The sequence below is a fragment of the Fistularia commersonii genome, chromosome 19 (genome assembly GCF_037954325.1).
Source record: "Fistularia commersonii isolate RoL2024-O1a breed Wild chromosome 19, RoL_Fcom_v1.0, whole genome shotgun sequence".
Taxonomy (NCBI): Eukaryota; Metazoa; Chordata; class Actinopteri; order Syngnathiformes; family Fistulariidae; genus Fistularia; species Fistularia commersonii.
This window is the reverse complement of record NC_141302.1, coordinates 17,098,156-17,121,543: the sequence shown is the minus strand read 5'-3', so window position 1 is coordinate 17,121,543 and position 23,388 is coordinate 17,098,156. Positions and strand designations below refer to the sequence as shown.

The 23,388-nt window shown below is 41.0% G+C and overlaps 1 protein-coding gene across 2 annotated transcripts; it reads right to left on the bottom strand.

The window, feature by feature from the left end:
• Window positions 1-232: 232 nt before the first annotated feature.
• sf1 (splicing factor 1) lies at window positions 233-22,381 on the bottom strand. Of its 2 annotated transcripts, XM_086165961.1 has the most exons (14): window positions 22,273-22,381; window positions 20,465-20,889; window positions 15,190-15,453; window positions 13,891-14,022; window positions 12,321-12,396; window positions 9,056-9,208; window positions 8,469-8,558; window positions 8,173-8,356; window positions 3,977-4,092; window positions 3,769-3,876; window positions 3,371-3,566; window positions 2,927-3,149; window positions 2,678-2,842; window positions 233-1,766 (listed from the first exon to the last, which is right to left on the bottom strand). In XM_086165961.1, exons 2-14 carry the CDS (start codon window positions 20,868-20,870, stop codon window positions 1,435-1,437), a joined length of 2,445 nt encoding a protein of 814 aa, XP_086022087.1. In that variant the 5' UTR covers window positions 20,871-20,889; window positions 22,273-22,381; the 3' UTR covers window positions 233-1,434. The 2 variants fall into 2 exon arrangements, with proteins under 2 accessions (XP_086022087.1, XP_086022088.1); XM_086165962.1 differs by lacking the exon at window positions 15,190-15,453.
• Between the last annotated feature and the right edge of the window lie 1,007 nt (window positions 22,382-23,388).

Genomic DNA, 23,388 nt, shown 5'->3' with positions numbered 1-23,388 from the left:
AAAATCTAGATCAGTATAGGGAAAAACTGGGTCCAACAATGATGCAGATTTTTTCAATTACCTTGATGCAATCCAAAAAAGCATTTTTGAACAGATCCCTCTGGTCTTGTTCCACAATACCAAAGAAAGAAAATCATAACCCTGGATTTGGGTATACTGAAGGGCACAGCTCATCATATAGTTTGCATTGATTTTGGTTTTAAAAAATAAAAAAATCCAAAGAATCCGAAGCGTTGATTTACCATATACTAAAATTTTAATCATCAGAGGAACCAAGGGATTGAGTAAATAGGATGATTACATAGGAGGATATGAGGCAAATGTTTATTTATTTTACCAGTGACTTACAGAAGTGTAGAAATCATTGAACTCCCAAATAGTCAAAAAAAAAATCTCTGCCAAAGAAGGGAAATAACATGGCTATTGAACGATAACCGGCAAAACTATAGGAAGTAACTTCCAAACAAAAAAACTAACATTGTTGAAGACCTAAGACTTTAAAGGAACTGTATAGAACAGTGTAAAACACAGGTCTGATAGGCAAAAATAGTTCAATGGGATTGAAACTATTTTCCTTGTAGCTGCTTCCTTGAGTTTGACACTGTGGGGACCTCTTTCATTAATCAAGGTTATTGAACATAGCAAAAGGGAAACCCAACAGTGCCAAAGACTGTTGTCCATCAGAAGAAAAAGAAGCTTGCACTAAAAACTATACACGTGATCTGTTCAGTGTTAACCAAGCAATAGTTCAACAGCTATTCAGACAAGCAATGAAACAGGGCAACTTTAACAAAAAATTAACATGTTCTGTCTCAAATTAATGAAAGGATAAAAGTAATCTGTCTGTGTCCAGCAGTGACACAAACACAGCATCTTACAAAAAATGAAGATCCTCCACATCAAGTAATCCATAGGTTTTGGAAATATTAACTTGATAAATCAAAGAAACCAATGTACAATGAAAAATAGAAATCCCCGGGAAGGATTTCTGTAGAAGATACATTTCACATTTCATTAATAAAGAATTTTTTTTCTACCACTCAATGCTGAGATGCCAAAAATGACTGTGCACAAGTATAACCCACTGATGACAGCTGAAGTTTCAAGGTTGGAGTCAAACAGCAAATTAAATATAATTTCTGCCTGTTTCAAACATTTATTTGATGTATGACAAAAAAAGACCCAAGTACTGAAGAACAGGTAGCCAGGAGCAATGGTGTTTGCATTGCTACAAACCCAGGCAACAAAACCGAAACATAATAAATTCACATGACTTCACAGGTGAACCGGCACAGCATGTTTCACATCAATTAAGATTGATAAAAAATAAAGCACTGGTTAATTTTTTTGAGCTGAGAGATGCTCCCAAAGAACTTCAGTCTATCAGATATGGTGAACAATGTGTTGCGGGGGAGATGTTCTTCTCTGGTAGGGTTAATTTTGGGGAGGGGGGGGTGGGGGGGCAGGAGGGATGCCAAACGGCGGCATGCCCGGTACCCCCATACCCATCATGGTGACAAAGTTGGAAGGGTCCATGGGCGGTGGGGGTGGTGGAGGAGCATACATCATACTGGCTGAGCCCGGAGGAGGTGGAGGGGGAGGCGGGGGTGCGCCAGGGGGCAGGGGGGGCTGGACTCCAGGAGGTGGTGGCACCATTGATGGCGTTCCCATGGGAGGTGGGGGCTGAGCTCCAGACACAGCGGGCTGCTGGGGCTGCTGCCAAGGAGGAAGGGTAGCAGTGCCTGAGCTCGAGGTGGTGGTGGTGTCTGTGGGTTTTAAGTTAGAAACAAAATTTCCCAGTAAAGAGCGACATAGGGACTACCAATGGGCAATTGTGTCCACTACACCATATCACAGCAGAAAGAAGTACAAATGAACTATGGAGGCATTTTTGAACAGTGGAAAGCCATTCATGAAGTTTGTACGTTGAACTCCTCTATAAAATAATGTGTTCCTCATATGACAAAAGAATTCAATTTATATTTTAATGCTTTGCAGCAAAAAAAAGAAATAAAACAAAAGCTCATCTACTTGAGTTTTTCTAAAATTTTCTTTGATTCCTACCTGTGTAAATCTTTTCAAAACAATTTCAAAATACTGGCAAAGAAAGAGCGGTTGAGGCGATGGGAGCAGTTGCTGACTCATGACCATCAGATCACATGTGACATTTACTGAGGTGATGCAAACTGTGCAAAGTTATACCTTTTTTTTTGCACAGAATGCAAGACGCCTCACCTGGTTTTCTGCCAATGGGCTTAGCCAGCCTCGGAACAGATCACTTTGGTTAACAACACTTTTCTCTGCTCTTTCGCCATGCTCAATGTCCAGCATTGTAACTTGGCGCATCTCCGGAACAGCAGCCATAAACAATAGCTAATAAAAGGAATTCCGCCTGTCAGTCATCAGTGATTATCACACTATTCTGACCAAAATTATTAAAGGTTACATAGCCTCATCTGCATGTATTAAAAATGTTTTTCCAATCAAGTGGTTTTACATTTTTAATGCTTCTAGACATTGAATTTTATGTCTTTGAGGCTTTATTTTGTGCATAATCTATTTCATGATTTTTAATCCTTTTAATGACCGGTGGTTACCCTGTGGGGTTAGTCAAGTATCAGAGGAAAAACTCTTAAGAGAGAGAGAGTAAATGTAATTGATATTCAGTGTTACTCACTCTGTTGCCATGGAAGTGGCGTGCTGGTCGCCATGCTGCTGGTTGGAGGGGGAGGTGGAGCCTGCTGTTGCCATGGTGGCAGGGGTCCAGAGGGGGGAGGCGGTGGCTGATTATTGGGAGGAGGAGGTGGAGGTGGCATCATGCCCATGGGAGGGGGCAACAGACCTGAAAAGAAAGGAAACATCCAAATACAGCCATGTAGCTAACAATGTGAGGTTTACAGAGATACATATGAAGATACTTCAGTACCCATGGGGTGTCCGTGAGGGCCTGGACCCTGGCCCATGGGAGGAGGTGGAGGCTGCATCCAAGGGGGTGGCATGCCATTCGGGTTTGGGGGCATTGGAGGGCCTCCCATGTTTGGCATGGGTGGTGGAAAGTTGTGAGATGCACCCGGACCACTAGGCCCTCCATGCATGCCATGGTAATTCCTGTTGTCAGCGGGACCTGAGCTCATCCAGGGAGGACGGTTCTGCCATGACGATGAACAATTATCAACCAATCAAGACAAAGGGGTCTCAAACTTGTCATTATTGAATTCAAAATAAAAGGAATAGGATAATTTCAACTGCCCCAATTCAGAGAACAATTTACGGTTTCTGGCCCAAAAAAAATAATTACATTTCAAAAACTTTTTTTTTCCTTTTTTTTAATTTCCGAAAGTCAAAATTAGCCCATGAAGAGAAGACTAACCGGTGGGGGCTGGGTGTTGTTGGGTCCTGAGGCCCGGGGACCTCCTCCCTGGCTGCTTGTGTGTCCTCCACCAGATGATGGGACTGGAGCTTCTCCTAGCTCTGCCATCAGAGACAAATACTCCTTGTCCATTCGGGCCTTGTCCTGGGCTGACTGGGGGGGCTCACCACCTGTTGCTCGGTGTGCAGCAAACGAGCTACACCATATAGAAAAGAAAGCTGTACTCGGCACAAAACTTTACACATCTCATAAATCACTAAGGCATTGAAAACCATGATTTCAGTGACTGCCAGCAGTGTTTAAATCGCTCAGTACAGCGGATTAATATCAGTTCCTGAAAATATTTACTGTTACTAAAAAACATGATAATTTCTTAGTTAGTGTAACAGAATGGCCACCTGGTATACTTGCAGTCGGAAGAGATGTGTCCTGCTCCGCCACACTTTGTGCAAAGGGTAGTGTTGGTAATGCTGCGGGGCTCTGTGTTCTGCCAGGGACGGAGGATCCTACAGGGACCAACAGTTTAACATCAGCTTTTGACTTGTAACAAGTAACAACTCAAAACAAATTCCATGGGAGTTGGGGAGCTTTGAAGGAGTCCCTCACCGGTTGTCATCCTCCCGCAGAGTGCCATTGAGTCTTGCCAGCTCTCTCAGCTGCATTTTGCGCAGATCATTCTGATCCTCTGGTGTCTCAATGCCTTGTTTCAAGATATTCCTGATCTGTGAAAATTTCTTACATTTAAAATATTGTATGCTTTATCGATAAAAGTAAAGTAACAACAAAAAAGGCAAAGACTACTCAGAAAAAGCTTGTAGAGGACTAGCCCGTATTAATGTTTCACGAACGCTAGGAAACTGCTCATATTCTTTATATGATTGTAACATCATTGATTTCATATATTTGTTCTATTTTGAGAAGTTCTCAAACATTTTACAAGTTACTGTGATTCTGTTTATGATGTACACAACTGATGTGTCCTGCAGATTAACGACACAGCAAATAAAACTTCATGTTCTCCTGCGTGTTGTTCTCCAGACGGGGTTCTCTGTGTTGTCGCTATGTGCTCCTATCTGGATTCTCTCTCTTTTTGCTCACTACGGGTCCTGTTGCATGGGATGCTCTGGTCTCCTGCTTGGATTTTTTGTTTTCTGTCCATGTTCTTCTGCCCTGATGTTTTTCTCCATGGAGTCTCGCCTCCTCATGTTCACTCCTTGTTCTCCTGCCTGGGTTCTCTCCTTCGCTCTCCAGGGCCTCTCACAATGGTTCTGTCTAAGTTCCCCTGCTGAGCAACCATGTCTCAAGACCTCCCCATTAGAAGCCATGCAAATACCATTGGATACGTTCATGAATCCGAATATGAATCAAATGCCTTTTGAATTGTAGTTTGTTTTCTATTCCTTATGATTAGTTGTCTAAGAACTCTCAAAATAACGTTTAAGAACATATTTATTTTAATGGCTGTCACACTACATAATGCAGCCACAGGGCGGAATGAAGCCACAGGGCGGCACTGGCCTATGTCTCTCCAAGCCTGCCTTGGGGGGGGCACGGAGCAGTGTCTCCCTGTGCCGGTCCCAAGCCCGGATAAATGCAGAGGGTTGCGTCAGGAAGGGCATCCATCGTAAAACTTTTGCCAAAACCAAACATGCGAGTCAACCATAACTATACCATACCGGATCGGTCGCGGACCGGGTTAACAACGACCGCCATTGGTACTGATGACCTACAGGGTACTAATGGAAACTGGGCTACTGTGGGTCGAAGAACAAGAAGTAGAAGAGGGGTGCGTGTTCGGAAGCAGAGAGAGAGGAGGAAAGGAAAGAGTCTGGGACTGAGAGTGGGGACATGATTCAGAGAAGGAAGGTGGATATACTGTGTGTCCAGGAGACCAGGTGGAAAGGTAGTAAGGCTAGAAGCTTAGGAGCAGGCTTTAAGTTGTACTATTATGGTAATGACAAAAAGAGAAATGGAGTAAAAGTTATCTTGAAGGAGGAGTTCGTAAGGAACGTCCTCGAGGTGAAAAGAATGTCAGATAGACTTATGAGTCTGAAATTGGAAATTGAAGGTGTGATGCTCAATGTTGTTAGTGGCTATGCCCCACAAGTGGGATGTGAATCTGAAGAGAAGGAGCATTTCTGGAATGAGTTAGATGAAGTGATGCAGAATATTCCCAGAAATGAGAGTGATAATTGGTGCAGACTTCAATGGACATGTTGGTGAAGGCAATAGAGGGGCTGAAGAAGTGATGGGCAGATTTAGTATCCAGGATAGGAATGTAGAGGGACAGATGGTGGTAGATTTTGCAAAAAGGATGGAAATGGCTGTACTGAATACCTTTTTCCAGAAAAAAACAGGAACATAGGGTAACTTATAAGAGCAGAGGTAGGAGCACGCAGGTAGACTACATCTTGTATAGACGAGGTAACCTGAAAGAGATCAGTGACTGCAAAGTAGTTGTAGGTGAGAGTGTAGCCAGACAGCATAGGATGGTGGTTTGTGGGATGACTCTGGTGACAAGGAAGATGAAGAGGACAAAGACAGAGCAGAGGACAAAGTGGTGGAAGTTGAAAAGGGAGGAGTGATGTATGGTTTTCAGGGATGAGTTGAGAAAGGGTCTGGGGGGGTCAGGGAGAGCTTCCAGATGATTGGACAACAGCTACTATTATCAGGGAGACAGGTAGGAGGGTACTTGGTGTGTCATCTGGAAGGAAAGTAGATAAGGAGACTTGGTGGTGGAATGAGGAAGTGCAGGAGTATATACAGAGAAAGCGGTTCACAAAGAAGTGGGATACTGAAAGGACTGAAGAGAACAGACAGGAGTTCAGGGAGATGCGGCAAAAGGTAAAGATAGAGGTAGCAAAGGCAAAACAAAGGGCTTATGATGACTTGTATGCGCGGTTGGATAGTAAGGAGGGTGAGAATGATCTATACAGGTTGGCGAAACAGAGAGATAACGATGGAAAGGATGTACAACAGGTCCGGGTGATTAAGGACAGAGAAGGAAATGTATTGACAGATGCTAGAAGAGTGATGGGAAGATGGAAAGAGTACTTTGAAGAGCTGATGAATGTGGAAAATGAAAGAGAGGCAAGGGTAGAAGAGGGGACTATTGTAGACCACAAAGTAGCACAAATTAGATGAAGCGAGGAAGGCATTGAAGAGGATGAAGAGTGGAAAAGAAGTTGGTCCTGATGATATACCTGTGGAAGTGTGGAAGTGTCTAGGAGAGGCAGCGGTAGATTTTCTGACTAGATTATTCAACAGGATCTTAGAGAGTGAGAAGATGCCTGAAGAATGGAGACAAAGTGTGATGGTGGCTATTTTTAAGAATAAAGGGGGCGTGCAGAATTGTGCCAACTATAGAGGTATAAAGTTGATGAGCCATACAATGAAGTTATGGGAAAGAGTAGTGGAAACTAGACTGAGAGCAGAAGTCAGCATTTGTGAACAGCAGTATGGCTTCATGCCTAGAAAGAGTACTACAGATGCAGTATTTGCGTTGAGAATGCTAATAGAAAAGTACAGAGAAGGCCAGAGGGAGCTGCATTGTGTTTGTGTAGACCTAGAAAAAGCACATGACAGGATGCCAAGAGAGGAGCTCTGGTATTGTATGAGGAAGTCTGAAGTGGCAGAGAAGTATGTTAGACAGGTGCAGGACATGTTTGCTAGCTGTGAGACACAGGTGCGGTGTGCTGTAGGGGTAACAGAGAAGTTCAAGGTGGAGGTGGGACCCCCTCTTGTTCGTAATGGTGATGGACAGGCTGACAGATGAGGTTAGACAGGAATCCCCATGGACCATGATGTTTGCGGATGACATTGTGGTCTGTAGTGAGAGCAGAGAACAGGTTAAGGAAAATCTAGAGGTGGAGGTATGCGCTGGAAAGGAGAGGAATGAAAATTAGTTGCAGCAAGACAGAATATATGTCTGTGAATGAGAGGAACTCAGGTGGAACGGTGAGGCTACAGGGAGTGGAGATCAAGAAGCTGGTGGATTTCAGGTACTTGGGGTCAACAGTCCAGAGCAACGGAGAGTGCGGAAAAGAGGTGAAGATACGGGTCCAAGCAGGTTGGAATGTGTGGAGAAAAGTGTCAGGGGTACTTTGTGATAGAAGACTTTCAGCCAGAATAAAAGGAAAGGTGTACAAGACAGTGGTGAGACCAGCGATGATGTATGGACTAGAAACTGTTACAATGACCAAAAGACAGCAGGCAGAACTCAACGTTGCAGAGATGAAGATGTTGAGGTTCTCTTTGGGAGTGACCAGGATGGATAGGATCAGGAATGAGTCTATCAGAGGGACGGCACATGTTAGATGTTTTGGAGAGAAGGTCAGAGAAGCCAGACTGAGATGGTTCGGTCATGTACAGAGAAGGGATAGTGAATATATCGGTAGACAGATGCTGGAATTGGAGCTGCCAGGCAAGAGATCTCGAGGAAGACCAAAGAGAAGATTTATGGACGTAGTGAGAGAGGATATGAAGGTAGTTGGTGTGAGAGAGTAAGATACAGAGAATAGGGTTAGATGGAGAAAGTTGACTCGCTGTGGCGACCCGTGATGGGAAAAGCCGAAAGAAGAAGGCTGTCACAATACATCATAAGTGTAGTCTATAACTACGGAGCAAAAGCTGAACGGGATTCAAAATCCTAAAGACCGGATCATCTTACTTTCAGAAAAAGTACATTTTTTCTTCTCAACTTGAGTTTATTTTAGCTACTCTGTGGAATTATAAACTACACAATGGCATACATTTATGGCGGCACCCACAAGGGGATTAAGAGAATATAACAGTGATATAACCTGTTCCACAGCTTTCTTGACATTCTCCATGGTGTTTGCAGTAACCAACGCATGCAGAGGTTCATCCTCCCCGGGAAGCATCTGTCCATCTTTCCTCCCGACCTTGCCCTCCTTCACAGAACCTTTTCCACGGATCATGATTTTGGCACAGCATTCTTTCTCTATATTTTTCAGGGTATTTCCGCTGTAATACCAGGAAAAGAGGTGTTTAAAATAGTACTATTAAGGAATTGGCATATAAAAGAATGCATTACAAAAATGTGCATTACAAAATGTTGCAAATTTAACCATCCTACCGTGGACCAATAAGCAGACCAACAAAGTTGATTTCGGGATATTCATCTTGAGGAATCATGACTTTGTCATTGACTCTTGTGGCTGGAGGTCTGCGAAATGCACGAGAATAGATTCAAAAAGTGCAGGGAGCAGATTCATTTGGGGAGGAAAAAAAAAGTTTAAGAGGTTAGACAAGAATTTCAATGGGAAATTTCTGATGACATTCTTGGTTTATTCTTTAAACGATTAAGGTTGAAAATAATCAATTTTAAATAAACTAAACTCAACTTGTGAAGCTTCTTACAGAGGACACAAAAAACAAATCACAATATTTAAGCAAATTAAAATTGAGTCATTCATCAACCATTGTTAAATTACTTACTTCACCTTACAAAAAGATGTTAATTATGAAACCTGTAATCAAGTCCCATCCCTATTACTTACAGTAGATGATTTGTACGGTTATGGGATTCAAGCACAATTGACAACATGGACAATAACTCAAGTGACTGGTAGTCGGAACGTAGGCATCACATTGTGCAGTGTTGCAATATTTTATAGCTTTGTATCAACTCTTCTCAAACAAACCATGCAATTAAAATCATACTTGTAGTCTGCAGGAGGCTTGAAGTCTGGATTGAGGCCGACCATTTCCGTGATAAGGGAGTGACGTTCTTCTTCGATTTTCTTCCTAGTACGATACTCACGAGTGTTCAGCCTCTTTCCCTCACTATTATAGATAGGCTCGGGAGAAGGGGACCTAAAGGTGATGGAAGACAAGGGACAAGACATACAGCATTAACACACGTTTGGAACTGCAGTTTTTACATCAGCAGTCACACAGGCTCATACAGCTATCTACCATATATTATACCCTCAGAAGATTGAAATTTATGGTTACTAACATGTCTTACAGAAAAGTTTGTAATTTTGACTGAGAAAAACATGCCTTCAATCTCAAATTGACTGTTAGGACTAAAGGCCAGTGGATGACAACCAAAATAAAAATTATTGAAGAACTCTGCAATAACATGTCGACAACTATTCATCTCTCACATACTTCATAGTTAAGTTGGGCGACTTGAGCTGTATGGTAATAAATCACCAGATATCACTGGAGAGGGGCATCATCGACAAAGCAAATCAATTCAACAAAACCAATTCCATGGCCATTGTTAAACCTGCATACAGGATTGTTGGCCTACAAGAAAGCAAAGTTGAGAGAAAGAAAAAGAAACCAAAGTAAAAATGTGCAATCTAAGCAGAAACGCTGGCTTTGAGTTGCTTGGTGTAGATGATGCGGAAGAGGTCCGTGCCTCCCCTTGGATGCTGAAAACCTGTGTTGCTTCGTAAAGGAGGCTCTGTGCTTGAAAAAGGGGTTAGGTTGATGTGGGGTAATTTGGGTTAGAGAAAAGGAATTAAGATTAGAGTTCCACCTTTTTCTATGCTCTCCAATCAGAGAGCCACATCGGTGTCCGTGTGATGTGAAGAAAAAAAATTCTTGAAACTTCCAACGGTGAGAACCTGAAACATCCCCGGTTGGTTCTTTCACAAAAGATTGGGGAATTATTCATATGAGAGCTGCAAATCAACCCTTTGGTTGCTGTGGAAACGTCTGATTATAAATCATGATCTACAACATGTACAGATGACAGGGACTCTAACTAATAAATTCAACGTCACAATCCTGTGAGCTTCCTGTGGGAAAACACCTGGTTGGAAACTATGTCAGAAGCTTTGCTTTTCCAGGACACATTCTGGCGGTTTTCCTTCTGATAGAGTCCAGAGGGAAAACTGGAATATGACCAAACCCCCCAAAGCAAACCTAAAGACGCTTGGTGGTTTGATGTAGCCTAGGTGTTTTGACTTCCATTGCAGAACTTAGTAAAAAGAATAAGGCCAAGAATATCAACTCATTAAGCTTGCATCCATTGTTACTATCTAAATTGGTTGAAAACTGCAAACACACCTGAACTATAAAATAATACGGATAAATAGAAAGATTGATGGATAAATTAATAATAAATATATAGATAGATATATTAAATAAATATCTGATTTTTTAATCAAGGTTTAATTAGTAATTTAAAAAAAAATAGTATCAACCTAAACCTGGTTATAAGAAACCTATACATTATGCATCTCCCTTCTATAAAAAAGCTGCAACAAACACTTGACATGCAGACATTTGTATTTCAATGTATGTTCTTCAATTTGCTTCATGAATAAGTATGAGGGGTTGTTTTTGCAAAGATTTTATCAATATGCAGCTTTTAAGTTTGGTTTTGCAGATAAACTAACAAGAGGTGTTGGTAGCTCTTTATTCAATAAAATGTCCCATTTGGTTCTAGTGAGGCTATAAAGGTTTCCGGTCAAATAAGCAGATCATTGTATGGAGCCCAGCCCTGTCATTAGACAGGTTTTTCTGTCATCTTAAATTGAAAAAGTTATAGTCAATATTTGATACACAATACAAAAATCCTGTTTCGCTATGTTCTTAAGAATAGAAACATGATGTGCAGCTGACTGTTTAAGGACTCTAGGAGCAGACTTTAAGTTTAAGGACTCTTATTATCCCCCAGGACACGAACAACTCTGACGAACAACAAATGAGCTCCAGGAAGGCAGCCATATTGAACTGAAACACTCAGTGTGCTGTTAAAACGTCATGTGAAAAAAGGCCAAAAGCATGGGTGTAACAATAGTTTGCAAAATAAAGTGAAGTTGTCCTCAATTAAAAAAAAAAAAATTCAAGGATATAATACTTGTGCTATTCTAGTAGTAATAATTAAAATACATTCACAGCAGATACCAACATAGAAAGTGGGACCATCAACCAAGACTGTGGACACACGTACCATGAATTGGCGAGAGGAAAGATTCCTTTCCGGGATATACTTTCCAACCACTTAAAATTTTTAAAGTTCACCTCTACAGAAGCTCTTAGGCCTTAAATTTTTTTGCAAATCAGGACATAAGTTGTAATGTCACACAAACAAGCAGGGGGGTGTAACAAGGATTTAGAAATACCAAGAAGCTAAATTTAAGCAATGACTCATCCTTACAAATTGAAACTTATATGAAACTTATTTCAACTATACAGTGGTTTGCCCAACATTCAGACCCCTTATTTCAGCTTTAACTAAAAGAACTCTTAATTGAACTTTTACTATTTTTACCCAAGATCAATACTGTTATTAACCATAGGTTTTTCACATGATTCTACAAATTAAAGAACAAAATCATTTCAGCTTGCTCCACCATAAACTTTAAGTTTCAGATGATAACCAACCATCAAAGACCAAAATCAGATCAGAGAAAGGGGAATTCTGTAAACTAATAGGCCAAAAAACTAAACAATGTTAAACAAGTGTCAGTATAATTCTCATACAGTTTATTTGTGTAACCATTTCTTGGGTAAAAATACGGTGTAGATACTTGATACTTAAAAACCACGGAAGCACCACTGATGGTCTAATATTCGTTGTTAAAATAAAAAATAAAAAAATAAAAAAAAAGGCATCTACAATGAAACCCTGACCAGTTTTTAAAGGAGGTACTTTGCTAAAGTAATTTCAGGAAATTAGCATCCATAAATCATAAGCAAATGTATTGTTATGCCAATATGTTGAAGATTATAAACTAATGTAGAACAGATCCCTTTAAAAGAGGCTGAAACCACACACACACAAACACACATGCAAACACATACGCACACACACACACAGATTATGTTTCTGAAAACTAATATTGGGTCTGAGATTGAACCTAGCGAACACAAATATTTTGGGGGGAAAAAAAACATTTTTGCTTCCGAAAAATCAAGAAGGTAGAGAAAATGTTACTGTTCGTGGATTTAATCTTTTTCCGACCTGTCCTCAGGGTTAACAGGGATTCCCAGGTCTCCTGTACGCAGTTTACGAGTCAGGTCTTCAATCTGCAGTTGGACTGGAAGAATTCAGGTTAGGAAAGAAAAACAAGGATGGAGAGAAATGTGGTTACCACAATAACATCAGGGAGACAATGCTCTGCACATTAGAGCACAGTCTCATTTAATACTGAACAGACATGGTGGCTCCTTTAAATAAAAGCAAGGGAAATCATATGAACATCTGATAAGACTCATCAGTGGAGTTCATGTTTCAAAAGGGTCAGTTACATTGGCAAAGAACTAATTGCCAAAGGTCTGACGTAATATGGCTGATAATTTTTTTCAGACCTAAGTCGAGGTCACTTTCCTAGCAGACAAGATTAGATTTGTTTTGGAAAACATTTACAAAAAAATAAAAAATACACATGGGGTCGAAAGAGCATTGATTTGTCAATTTGTTTTGTAACAAAAGAGATGGTCACAGTCAATGCACTCCACAGATCAAGACTGAGAGGCTGTGATGACTGACTTAGGGAGCAATTCTTATATTAAGAAGGCAATGAAAAAAATAAATTAAAGAAAAAAAATCATTACATGCATGCACATTGGGAAAGTTGTGTTTGACCCCCACATCCCAACAACACAGAAATTCACTTGCTACTGAGGAGTATCATAGACATGAATGCAGACCTGGTTAAGGCCATGATCACATTGATTAATCTAACATTTCCATTTGGCCGTTTAGGGAATTTACTTAATGAGCAAAGGAAACAACAAGTGGGACAATGGAAGGTGGGCACAGATGAGTGTTTACATACCAAAGAAGAACAACCATTACCAATAAGCAAACATCAATAACATTTGTTATTGAGAAGAGGGCTTATCTGCTTCAGAACACCCTGTTGAGGGCCTGTGAAGACAGTTCGTTAGTGTAACACTGCTACTGGAAGGCACTCTGTTCCACAATGGAAAAATACCACTCATTTGTTCTTCAATGTCCAATGCCAACAGTCACTTTTGTAAATGAGCTATTAAAATATGGTGGAATTATTGCCATTGAAGCAGCATTGCTCACACTTAAAACCATTATAAAAACAAAGCAGAATTTAGCATGTTAAGAAATTATGAGTGATGCCATCATGCATACAGCAATTCTGATGATGCGTTTGGATCAGGCAAGACAGTGAACAGTGACCAGCAGCTTGGGGACATTAATCAGCGAGCAGTGGTGCCTTATCAGCTAACAGTAGCTCTTGCTAATGGATGCCCAATGGTATGCAAACCATAAGACCATAGAAACAATTGCCACGGCAGAACCCCTTTACCTCTATTAAAGAGAAATGATCATAATCAGCACTTTTTTAAATTATCGTTGTACGCCTCAACTGTTACAATGAAGTTACACATCTGTCATCTTGTGACATGTTACGATCGGATTACTTTGACCGTTGCTGTCTTTAATCTAGCTGAAACCAGAAAAGGAGCCTAAAACAGATAATTAAGACGTTCATAATTGATCATGTCCTCAATAGAAAAATCACACTGGATCAGACTAAATCATAAATATTTACCTATATAGGCCCTCTCTTGATCACGGGTCAATCCAGGGGGAATGACAGTGGGCATGCCTGGTATGACCGTTTTCTGATCAGGCGTCTCACTGCTCCAGCGACTCTTCTTTCTTTGCTTTTTCTGACCGAAATCTGTCAGGACAAATGGTATATTACCTTGATACCAAGTGGCTTCAAAACTCTATGCAAATATAAAAGGTAACAATCTCTTTAATTTGCTCAATCTATAGAAAAGGGCATGAAGTGCAGTCTAAAACATATAGTAATTTATAGGTTTTAAAACACAGGTTTTAAAATACATTTCTTCATTTGCTATATCTAGACCTGGATTACTATCTGCCCAAAGTTCCTGGACATATATCTAGATAGATCGATCTCTCTCTCATAAATACATACATACATATATACATACACAGACACACACACATCTATATTTAAAATGTATTATGTAGATGTGTATTTTTTTGACAGTCGTTCGTCACTGTCTAAGGAGGCAATTCATGATTGCAAAAAGCCACGATGAATCAAGCAATTAGTACATCAAAAAAAAAAAAAACCCTAAAAGGAATTTAAAAATATTGTTCTAAAATTGTAAAAATGCCCCTGGAAATCAGTAAACATTAACGGTGATCATATTTGAACCTTTGCTTGTTAACTTTTTCTCTGCCAAATATATACAATCAGTTCCCTGAACTGCATGCATAAGTCCTGTGCAGGGGTAAAATATATCAGGATATCAAACTGCAACGGAAGGGGCTTAAAATGGCCACGTGTCGACAGAATGGTCTGGAAGTAGTATTGTTGCGTACGGCTTAACGCTATTACCCTACGTCTAAAGCCTTGCTCTTTCAAAACGGACCCGTTCGATACGCCAAAGCTTACGTTTCATACCAACGACCATTACTGTAGCTAGCCAGGGTTATTAACTTCCGTGACTGAAAGTGCCTTAATGGTTAAGTGGGCCATTTTAACATTTCAAACTTACCTTGTACATAAGCAGCTTAACATGGCTTCGTTTTGTAACGAAGCATGTCGCACCGGGCTGGCGACAATACCTGCAGGCCCAGTATACTTATGATAAACGAAGTAACCGATTACTCAAATGACGTTTAGCAGAGGAAACTCGACCAACGGCATTTTTCTGGAATTATCGATGACGAAAACCTGCAAAGCTGTGTCAATTTCATGAAAAAGACATGGTTGGTTCGAGGCCTTGTTAGTTGTACTTGACTAGCCACACTGAGCTGTTAGCCTGACTCATGTCCAATCACGTTTGAAACGGTTCCTACATGAACATACCTGGTTTAGCCAGTCCGGCGCCTGGGGGTGGCTGTTGGGTCGGGGCGGAAAAGCCTCCAACTGGGTTAAACTGGTGTGACTGAGAAAACGGTGCGGTTTGGATCGAGGGTTGGAAGCCTTGTAGCGCCGGAAAGGATGCGGGCGGCCCCGGCGCTGGCATCAACCCGTTCCCTGCACCAGGCCCAGCGTCAAATCCTCGTTTAGCGCCAATACTGGGGTGCAACTTACCTAAAGGAGTTGCATTTGCACCGGTAGCCATTTTTACTGTGGTAGAGGGGCAATTAAGCCTTAGTTAGATTCCGAATAATTTGTTAAATCGATAAAATAATTAACTCAGAAAGACACCACTTCAGTATCTCAATCAAAATGGCGCCTGACTGAACGCCACAAGATGATCCTCTATAACAAGGGATGGACAATTGCAGTATAAAGCTTGCCTATTGGCCACATTTAGGACCGCCTCTGTCGTTACGTTCTATTGGCCTGATTGTCAGCAATCTCTTCTGTCAGTACCTTACATGACAGTCAAACGAGTTATTTTCAGGGGTGTGCATTTCGTACAAGTGACATTGTATTACTCCGAACAGAAAATTAAGTGTTATCCCCCTGGGATCAAATCAACCATTATCAGCCCACTGATTGCATATATATTGCATCCTAGGATGTAATACTTCCGCTGTGTACCCTTTTCTAAGACCGACCAGCAGTAATTTCCTGTTAACATCAAAGCGAGCTGACATTCTAAGATACTTGGAAGCCCTGGTCTGTGCCAACACAGGGTGCCATGGCGTGCGTTCTTTGTTCCATCATGCCTGTCTCCGGTCTCACGTCACAGCCCACGATCACTGACTCTCTCACGGACGTCCCGAGCGGGGGAGGGGAACCAACAAACGCGTTTTTCACTCCACTCTGTTGGTTTGACACAATCATCCAGCACCTCAAGTTGTAGTTTTGGGCATTACGATCCCCTCCCAGTTCTGGGATTGTCCACGTTCAAGTAGATCAACGTCTGTTCTACTTTCTGTCGTTTTACTCTTTTCGTAAGACTTAGTTAAGATGCTACAATGTACACAAATGAATTTCGAATTGCAAGATTCTGACCCGGAATTCCAATTTCCCATTAAAGGACTACCGATGTGAATTTTCGGTCATTACAAATCTTCCTTCAACAATGGACGTGACGGCCGGATTTCAAAATGGTGACTGATGCGCACACGTTATAAATGAATGTCTAATGTTTACATCTTTAAACGAGGCGCGTCATGTACCTCCATTAGGGTTTATCACTGTACATTAAGTGTATAATTGACTTGATACAATATGACTCGACACGCAGACTTTACACAACCTTTAATCTTAACACACGTTACAAATAAGGACAGAAAGCACCAGCAGGATTATGAAAACAAAAATCAAGATATCTAGCCTAGTTTTATTATGAAAATCAAATTCACATAAGTAGTGCGTTTATTAAAAAGGTGTTTGTGATAGAGGGAGGCATTAGCTAACAATCCAATTCAACTCAAGTCTCACAACAGGTCGGAAATAACTCAATAAAAAGTAAAATCATTTTTACCGTTCAAGCATAACGCGTTTTAATGTGTTTCGCTGTCACTTTACAAATGCTGTAACACAGTCAGATAACACAAACACACAAAGAGACACATGATACAATAGAAGCTGAATCTATTTTTATTTTATGAGACTTGTGAGACTTGCCAATAAAACATGCACCATGCACTAACCAAATTATTTTGACTGAATCTACTAATTGTACTCTAAGAACAGATACTTTCATCCACTTCTTAAAGTGACATGAAGGGACAGTCAATCCAAGACACGCTCCTCCATATTCTCCTGAAAACTGCACCAATACCATGATGTATTACGTAACTGTATGAAATGATCGCATTAGCTGCGCTGCAAAATTTCTTAAATTGTTCACTGGAATGATATCAGAGGATGCAGAGACATTCTACCTTCAACCTACTTGCTGGGTTTAAAATGGAAAAAAGATTTAAATGTTGCTTGCTTATTTTCTGTACCTACACAAGTCACTCAGGCTGCATTTACACTCCAGGTCTCCATGCCAAGTTCTGATTTTTCAGATTTTTTTGACCACTTACTTAGAACAACCAAGAGAAGAGTTTGACTACCAACCTGGAAAACAAAGGAAACAAACTGACTCCAAACTAAAAAGTATTCATAGGGCACCCTTAGCGATAGCGTTAGATAAGAGCATGACAAAAGCTAGGACTTACCAAATCATCTGAATATTCGGTCACAACAATCACTTTCTACATCGTCTTCAGTTGCGAGCACGGACTGTTCTGTGAATGCTAAGTTAGGTCATTTAAATGTGAAGTTTGTGATTTCAACTTATCAACTTGATATGACAGAATATATGAGCTTTCATACAGATGGTATTTATTTCAAATTACTGGCAATTTATGTATTTCAATCTTTTAAAAAATATCAGAATTGGGTCACTTGAACCATGTAGCGTAAAAGCAGCCTTATTACGAAGAACTTGACCATAAAAGACTTACTATTGAAGGTTAGTTTTTTAGTAACTCCAATGGCACTTTGGCTAACCTACCCACTACCTGTCAGGTGTAGAACAGTTGTCAGTAAGTATATCGTGCCCGGTCGGTGCTGGCATCCCGCGTGTGGTCGTAGGTAGTGCTCCTTTGGTGAGTGGCCCCTGGTGAAAGGCGCGAACGCTCATATGTGTATCCATCTGCCTCACCAGCGACTCTCCGAATAGGACTCCGGTCACGTGTGTGGTATGTGGAGACCGGGGCAGGTGGCGGCGGGAGGGGAGGACACCCGTACGGGTCGAGGTTAGTTGGGGGCAGACGTTCCCTCATTATCGGTGTGGTGGTGGTTGTTGCTGGAGCAGGCACGGGGACACCGCGATGTTCCTCGAAATAATTGCCCCCGTACATATTGGCCCTGTACTTCTCGTAGTAGTCCACGACTCCGTACGGATCTCTTTCCTCGTAAGGCGACCGTCGCACCGGGTAGCCTGGTACCGCGCCATAGACGGAGCTGTTGTTCCTGTATGCCGCATCCGTGCCGTACATCCGAGCCATGCTAGGGTCAGCCCCAGTGCTCATGCCGTAACCGGGGGGTGGCCCGTACCTCATTGCACCCTCATAGCCTGCACCCCGTCTGTACCCTGCCATATTGTTGCTGTGACCAGCGCCTCGGTTTATACCTTGCACAGGAGCGTATCCGGCACCGTATTCCATCTCGCCACCGAAGCCCGGATGATAACCCCGGTTTTGACCACGCCCATCAAATCTCGAGGCATCGTATCCTTCAGAGTTAGGCTCTGAGCCGTTTCTCTGGTAGCCATTTTGATCTAGAGGGCATTCTTTGGACCAGTGGCCTTCCTGCCCGCAACGATAACAACCCGATCTGTCTCCCATTCCCGGCGCAGTACGCAGGCGGCTAGTCGAAAGCTTCACGCTCATCAGTTTGCCTTAAAAAGAAAACACTCAATAAGGACTCATACGAAAATAAGAAGTGGACATTTCTTGTCTTGATATATTTCTGCTAAACTCCACTATGTCAAAAAAGCAATGTTATTGTCCAGTAACAACAACACAGGACTTGTGCTTAGACCATTAAATCAGACCCTGATTAATGCTGAAATCCACATTGCTAAAAAGCAACAAATTATTCAAAATTGTTCAAATTTAACCAAAAATTTTGAGGTGTAAAATAATTTATGCTCAAACTAGCAACAGCACATCTTGTAATACCACTTTATACCTCAAGGGGCAATAGTGAGTCACTGAAGCATCAAGATTAGCCTTGCTCTGGAGTTCTCCCGACAATATGAGACTGCAGTATGAAAAGCCATGGTGGTACCAGAACTCTATTCGGTTCAGGACGTGTTAATCACATTTTGAGGTTGGGAGGATAGGCGTGCTATACTGAGTACGACAGTACAAAAAACATTCTACAATTATCAAATTATTGAAGCAATTCATTTTGGCCACAGCAACATCTGCTTTATCAGTTAACAACATAAACTTTTGCACCTGCATGCCAGCATTTCCTTGTTTTTATATAGTACTAAATTTTGTCATTTGCCTGTGTTGGCGGGGACCTGCGCAAACAGTCAAAATGTCACCTATGCTTAGAATGATGCAGACAAGCTCATCAAGAGGCAGAGGTGGGACCAAGTCACTGTATTCAAAGTCTCAAGTCTTTACAAATCATGTCTTTAGATAGGAACCAAGTAAAGACGGCAATCTTATTAACCACAGATAACACCTTCCTGTCTCCTGCTGCACTACACTCTCCACCTAAAGAAGTTAGGTTGAGCTCTAAGTTACAGGTCTGAAGGGGGAACTCTGGTATGTTTCCATGACGGATTTTGACACACTGACCAAAGCTTAACTTTCTAATACATTATATCTTGGTCTCAGGCTTTTGTAATTGGAGATCTTCATTTCAGTGAGAAGGCCTGATTACACAAAAATGTTAGCTTTATCCAAAGCAGTGGGCAATGACTACAAGGAGTACTTAGTCATTTAGAGACAATTAAGAGTTCAATAGGCACTCGGGTCCTACTTCAGTACACCTTTTACAAACGCAGCTGAAAACATTGGAAACCTGGAGGAGTAAACTGATAAAATAGCTCTTATATCAGGACTTTGGCTGCCGTAGCTCTTATGTACAAACTGGTCCCAAGCAGAACAGATTGTGGAATTAAAGCTGACTGACATAACACCTGCTAGTGGAGTACTATCTATGGGTAGTGTCATGGCTTTCAAATCTGAGAACCCATATGTCATTGCTGTTTTAAGTCACTTGCTTTACAATTCCTGGGATTTTGTCTGGTCAAGTCTGAGGTCAAGTGTGACTTGTGTCCACACCTCTGAAATATCACATCAGTGGGTAAAGAACTGATGATTAAAAACACCTGCATGTTCATTAGTTTCAGTTATTTTGTATGACTTTATCATGCATTGAAATTGTTCCAGTACTAACCAAATAAGGAAATAGCTATTTGCATCTAGTTGTTTCACAACAATTCAGACAGACTGATGTTATCAAAAAAACATTCTGGTATTACAGATACCGGTTTTATAATGTGAAGTAAAATACTTAGTTCATCACCATTTTATCATTTCACTTACCTGTTTGGAATACATGACTTACCTGTCAATCCACAAAAATAGAACAAGATATTCATGTTAGAAACAGGATACCCCCAGCCCACCCCAATCCCCCCATTAGGCCCCGCCTGAGAGTTCACCTTTAAATGCTGTGTTGTCTAACTGATTGATGGCCTCCATGGCATCCTCCATTCTCTCCATGTGAACAAAGGCATAGTTCTTAACGATGTCACACTCCAACACAGTGCCATACTCTTCAAACTTGGCCCTCAGCTCCTGGTTGGTGCAGGCAATGTTGCCAACATGTAGTTTGGTGGATCCTCTGGATTTGCCACGACTCAGCTCCACATTCATGGCCTGGCCATTCAGCTCATAATGGTGCAAATTCCGGATTGCCTCATCCGCCTCAGCTTTGTCATCCATGTGCACAAAGCCGAAGTTCTTGAGAATGGTGCATTCAGAAATCTTGCCATACTGGGAGAAGAGGGCCCGAAGTTCATCTGATGTGGTTTCAGGCGACAAGTTCCCAATGAATATTTTCACCATGGTGGAGCTTCCAATTAAACTGAGGAGGGAGAAGCAACAAAGATTACTCGGGCCGTAACAGCACAGAAGCCAGAAAGAAAATTATGCATTGCTCTCTGCAAAAGCTGTAACGTTAGTTATTTTTCTTGCCTATATCTGAAAAATGTCCACTTTTCAGAACCTGAACTACTTCTTTCCCATAACCTTTGTGGCTGTTTCATTTTTTCCAACATTTGAACCATGTAATTACCTATAAAACATGACATCAAGGAAGCTCTGCAGACATATGCCTTTTAATGTTGAAGAGTATGAATTGGAATTTCAAAGACCAAAGTGATGAGAAGAGACATAAGCACTGGGACAATCTATTTCTCTTTTTTCTCAACATGGGAGTCCACCTCAGTGTCCACTTGAGTTGTTATCTTGAAACATCAAATAATTAAGCAAGATTTGTTTGACTTATTCTAGTCTCTGGCATTTTGCATAGCATCACTTTCATGAAGAACTCGACATGTTCTAAAATACGTGTTTTTAGTCAGGAATAACTAGACTGCTCAGCTGTAAAAACTCATTATTTCGTAGGACAAGCCATCAGATTGTAGAAAGTTATTCATTAAAACAAAGAAAGGACGACAACACATTTCAAATAGACACACAATGTAAGAGATATACCTAAACCATTTAACCACCGCTTCAAGTTTATGTCTCTTGTTTGCCGTCAACATGACTTCCATCTAAGTGACCATTATTCAGTTGCGTCCAAAATCATGCCTGTCGCCAACTGAAACACGGTACATTCAAATGTGTGGTTATTCAGTTAGTCACAGGCTTTACCTGGTTATCTATTACATATTCAGATGATACGATGGACACGCCAATAACGTGCAAGCCACGAAAAAAAAGCGCACGGATTACAACCAATGTATCCTGCATTGACTGGATTACCGCTCGTGTTGAGCTCATTTTATACTCTCAAAGCTAATTAAAATTTACCTAACGACGACACGGCTTGTTGGGGGCAATCAAGGCCCTTATTTCACACGTTTATTTAAGCTAGTAGTAGGACGTTAGCTTGCTCACGTTAGCTCATTCGAGTATTAGCTAACCGAAAAACAACCGTCAGATTCGCGGGCCTTGAGACGTTGGATAAAATACAAGGGGCTTTCCACTAAAAGCCGCGAACAACGACTATCAGATCTTAACCAAAAGAAGAATCGAATTAACTGATTACATCAGCCCTGAACAACTTCGATGGAACAAGGGCACGTGCACAGGCCTGGAAGACAGGTTGTTTTTTTCAGTATAACGTTATTTTACGTTTAAAAGCAATGCACTGAAACGATGTAGGGTATAATCGTATACTCGAATATCATAATGGAGCCATATCAATGAATACAGTCCCAACCGACATTAGAATTCCTACCTTTCGACAATTCGCGCTTTAGAGTCAGAGACTGAAATGGCGACTGGCTCTTTCTGGCCTGCAGTGACGCAAATGGCTCGGCACCGGATGGCCGCAACACGAGTTGTTAGCAACAGTAGCACCACCACAGCTAGCTATCTAACTCTGGCTTCAACCCCTGCGAATAATAAAACACAAAAGGGCTCGCACATACGGGAGTGTGGAAACACAGCAAAAAAAGGTTAAAATCCAAACAAATTGCTTATACTACCATTGGTACACACTCGGAACCCGATAATTTACATTTCGGTCGGTTTAGGGACGTTTGGCTATGATTATGTAGGTTGGTTCAAGGAAATATTTTTGACTATCAATGTGAGATGAACACATTTAATAAACGCCAACCACTATTGTCCTGCCCTTTTAAAAGGTACATTGGTTAAAATGTTTGCTTTAAATCATCTGGTAATCATAGTAACAGAATGACGGGGAGTCTGGATTCTTTCTTCTAGATTGTGAAAATAATGCGAAGAAATAAAAGGTTTCAACCCACACAACTCAAAATGCCGTCGTACGTGACATCAGACATCTTGAATGGAGGTTAATGCGATGGGACTTAAAAAAACGAACATTTAGCTCTTTCGTCTCATTTGAAACAACTGTTTTTATCGAAATCTTGCCATTGGGATGATTATCTTGCTGACTTTGTTTATTAATTTATTCATATATCTATCTATTCATCATTTTCCAGTATGGATGGATTGCATTGAAATTTCCCCACTGTGGGATGATACAAGGAATATTCTATTGTATTGTATTGTATAACATTGTTTTAAGTGAAATGCTCAAACTGAAAGAAACATGCAAAAGTGTGGACACCAAAAGTATACATACCAAGAAATGAAAAGCCAAAGATATTTTTTTTAAATCAAAAACTTATTTGTGGTTAGATTACCAGAAAATCAGTCATTCTTTGTAACGAACGGTAAAAAAGAAAGCAATTTTAAATCATGAGTCTTGCATATATCTGTTACTTTACAGTATAATCGAACAGGGGTTTTAACTTGTTTTCTTCCTAAATCAAGTTTATTTTAAACCGCATTATTAGACTGACAGGCACCAACTCTGACAGATTAA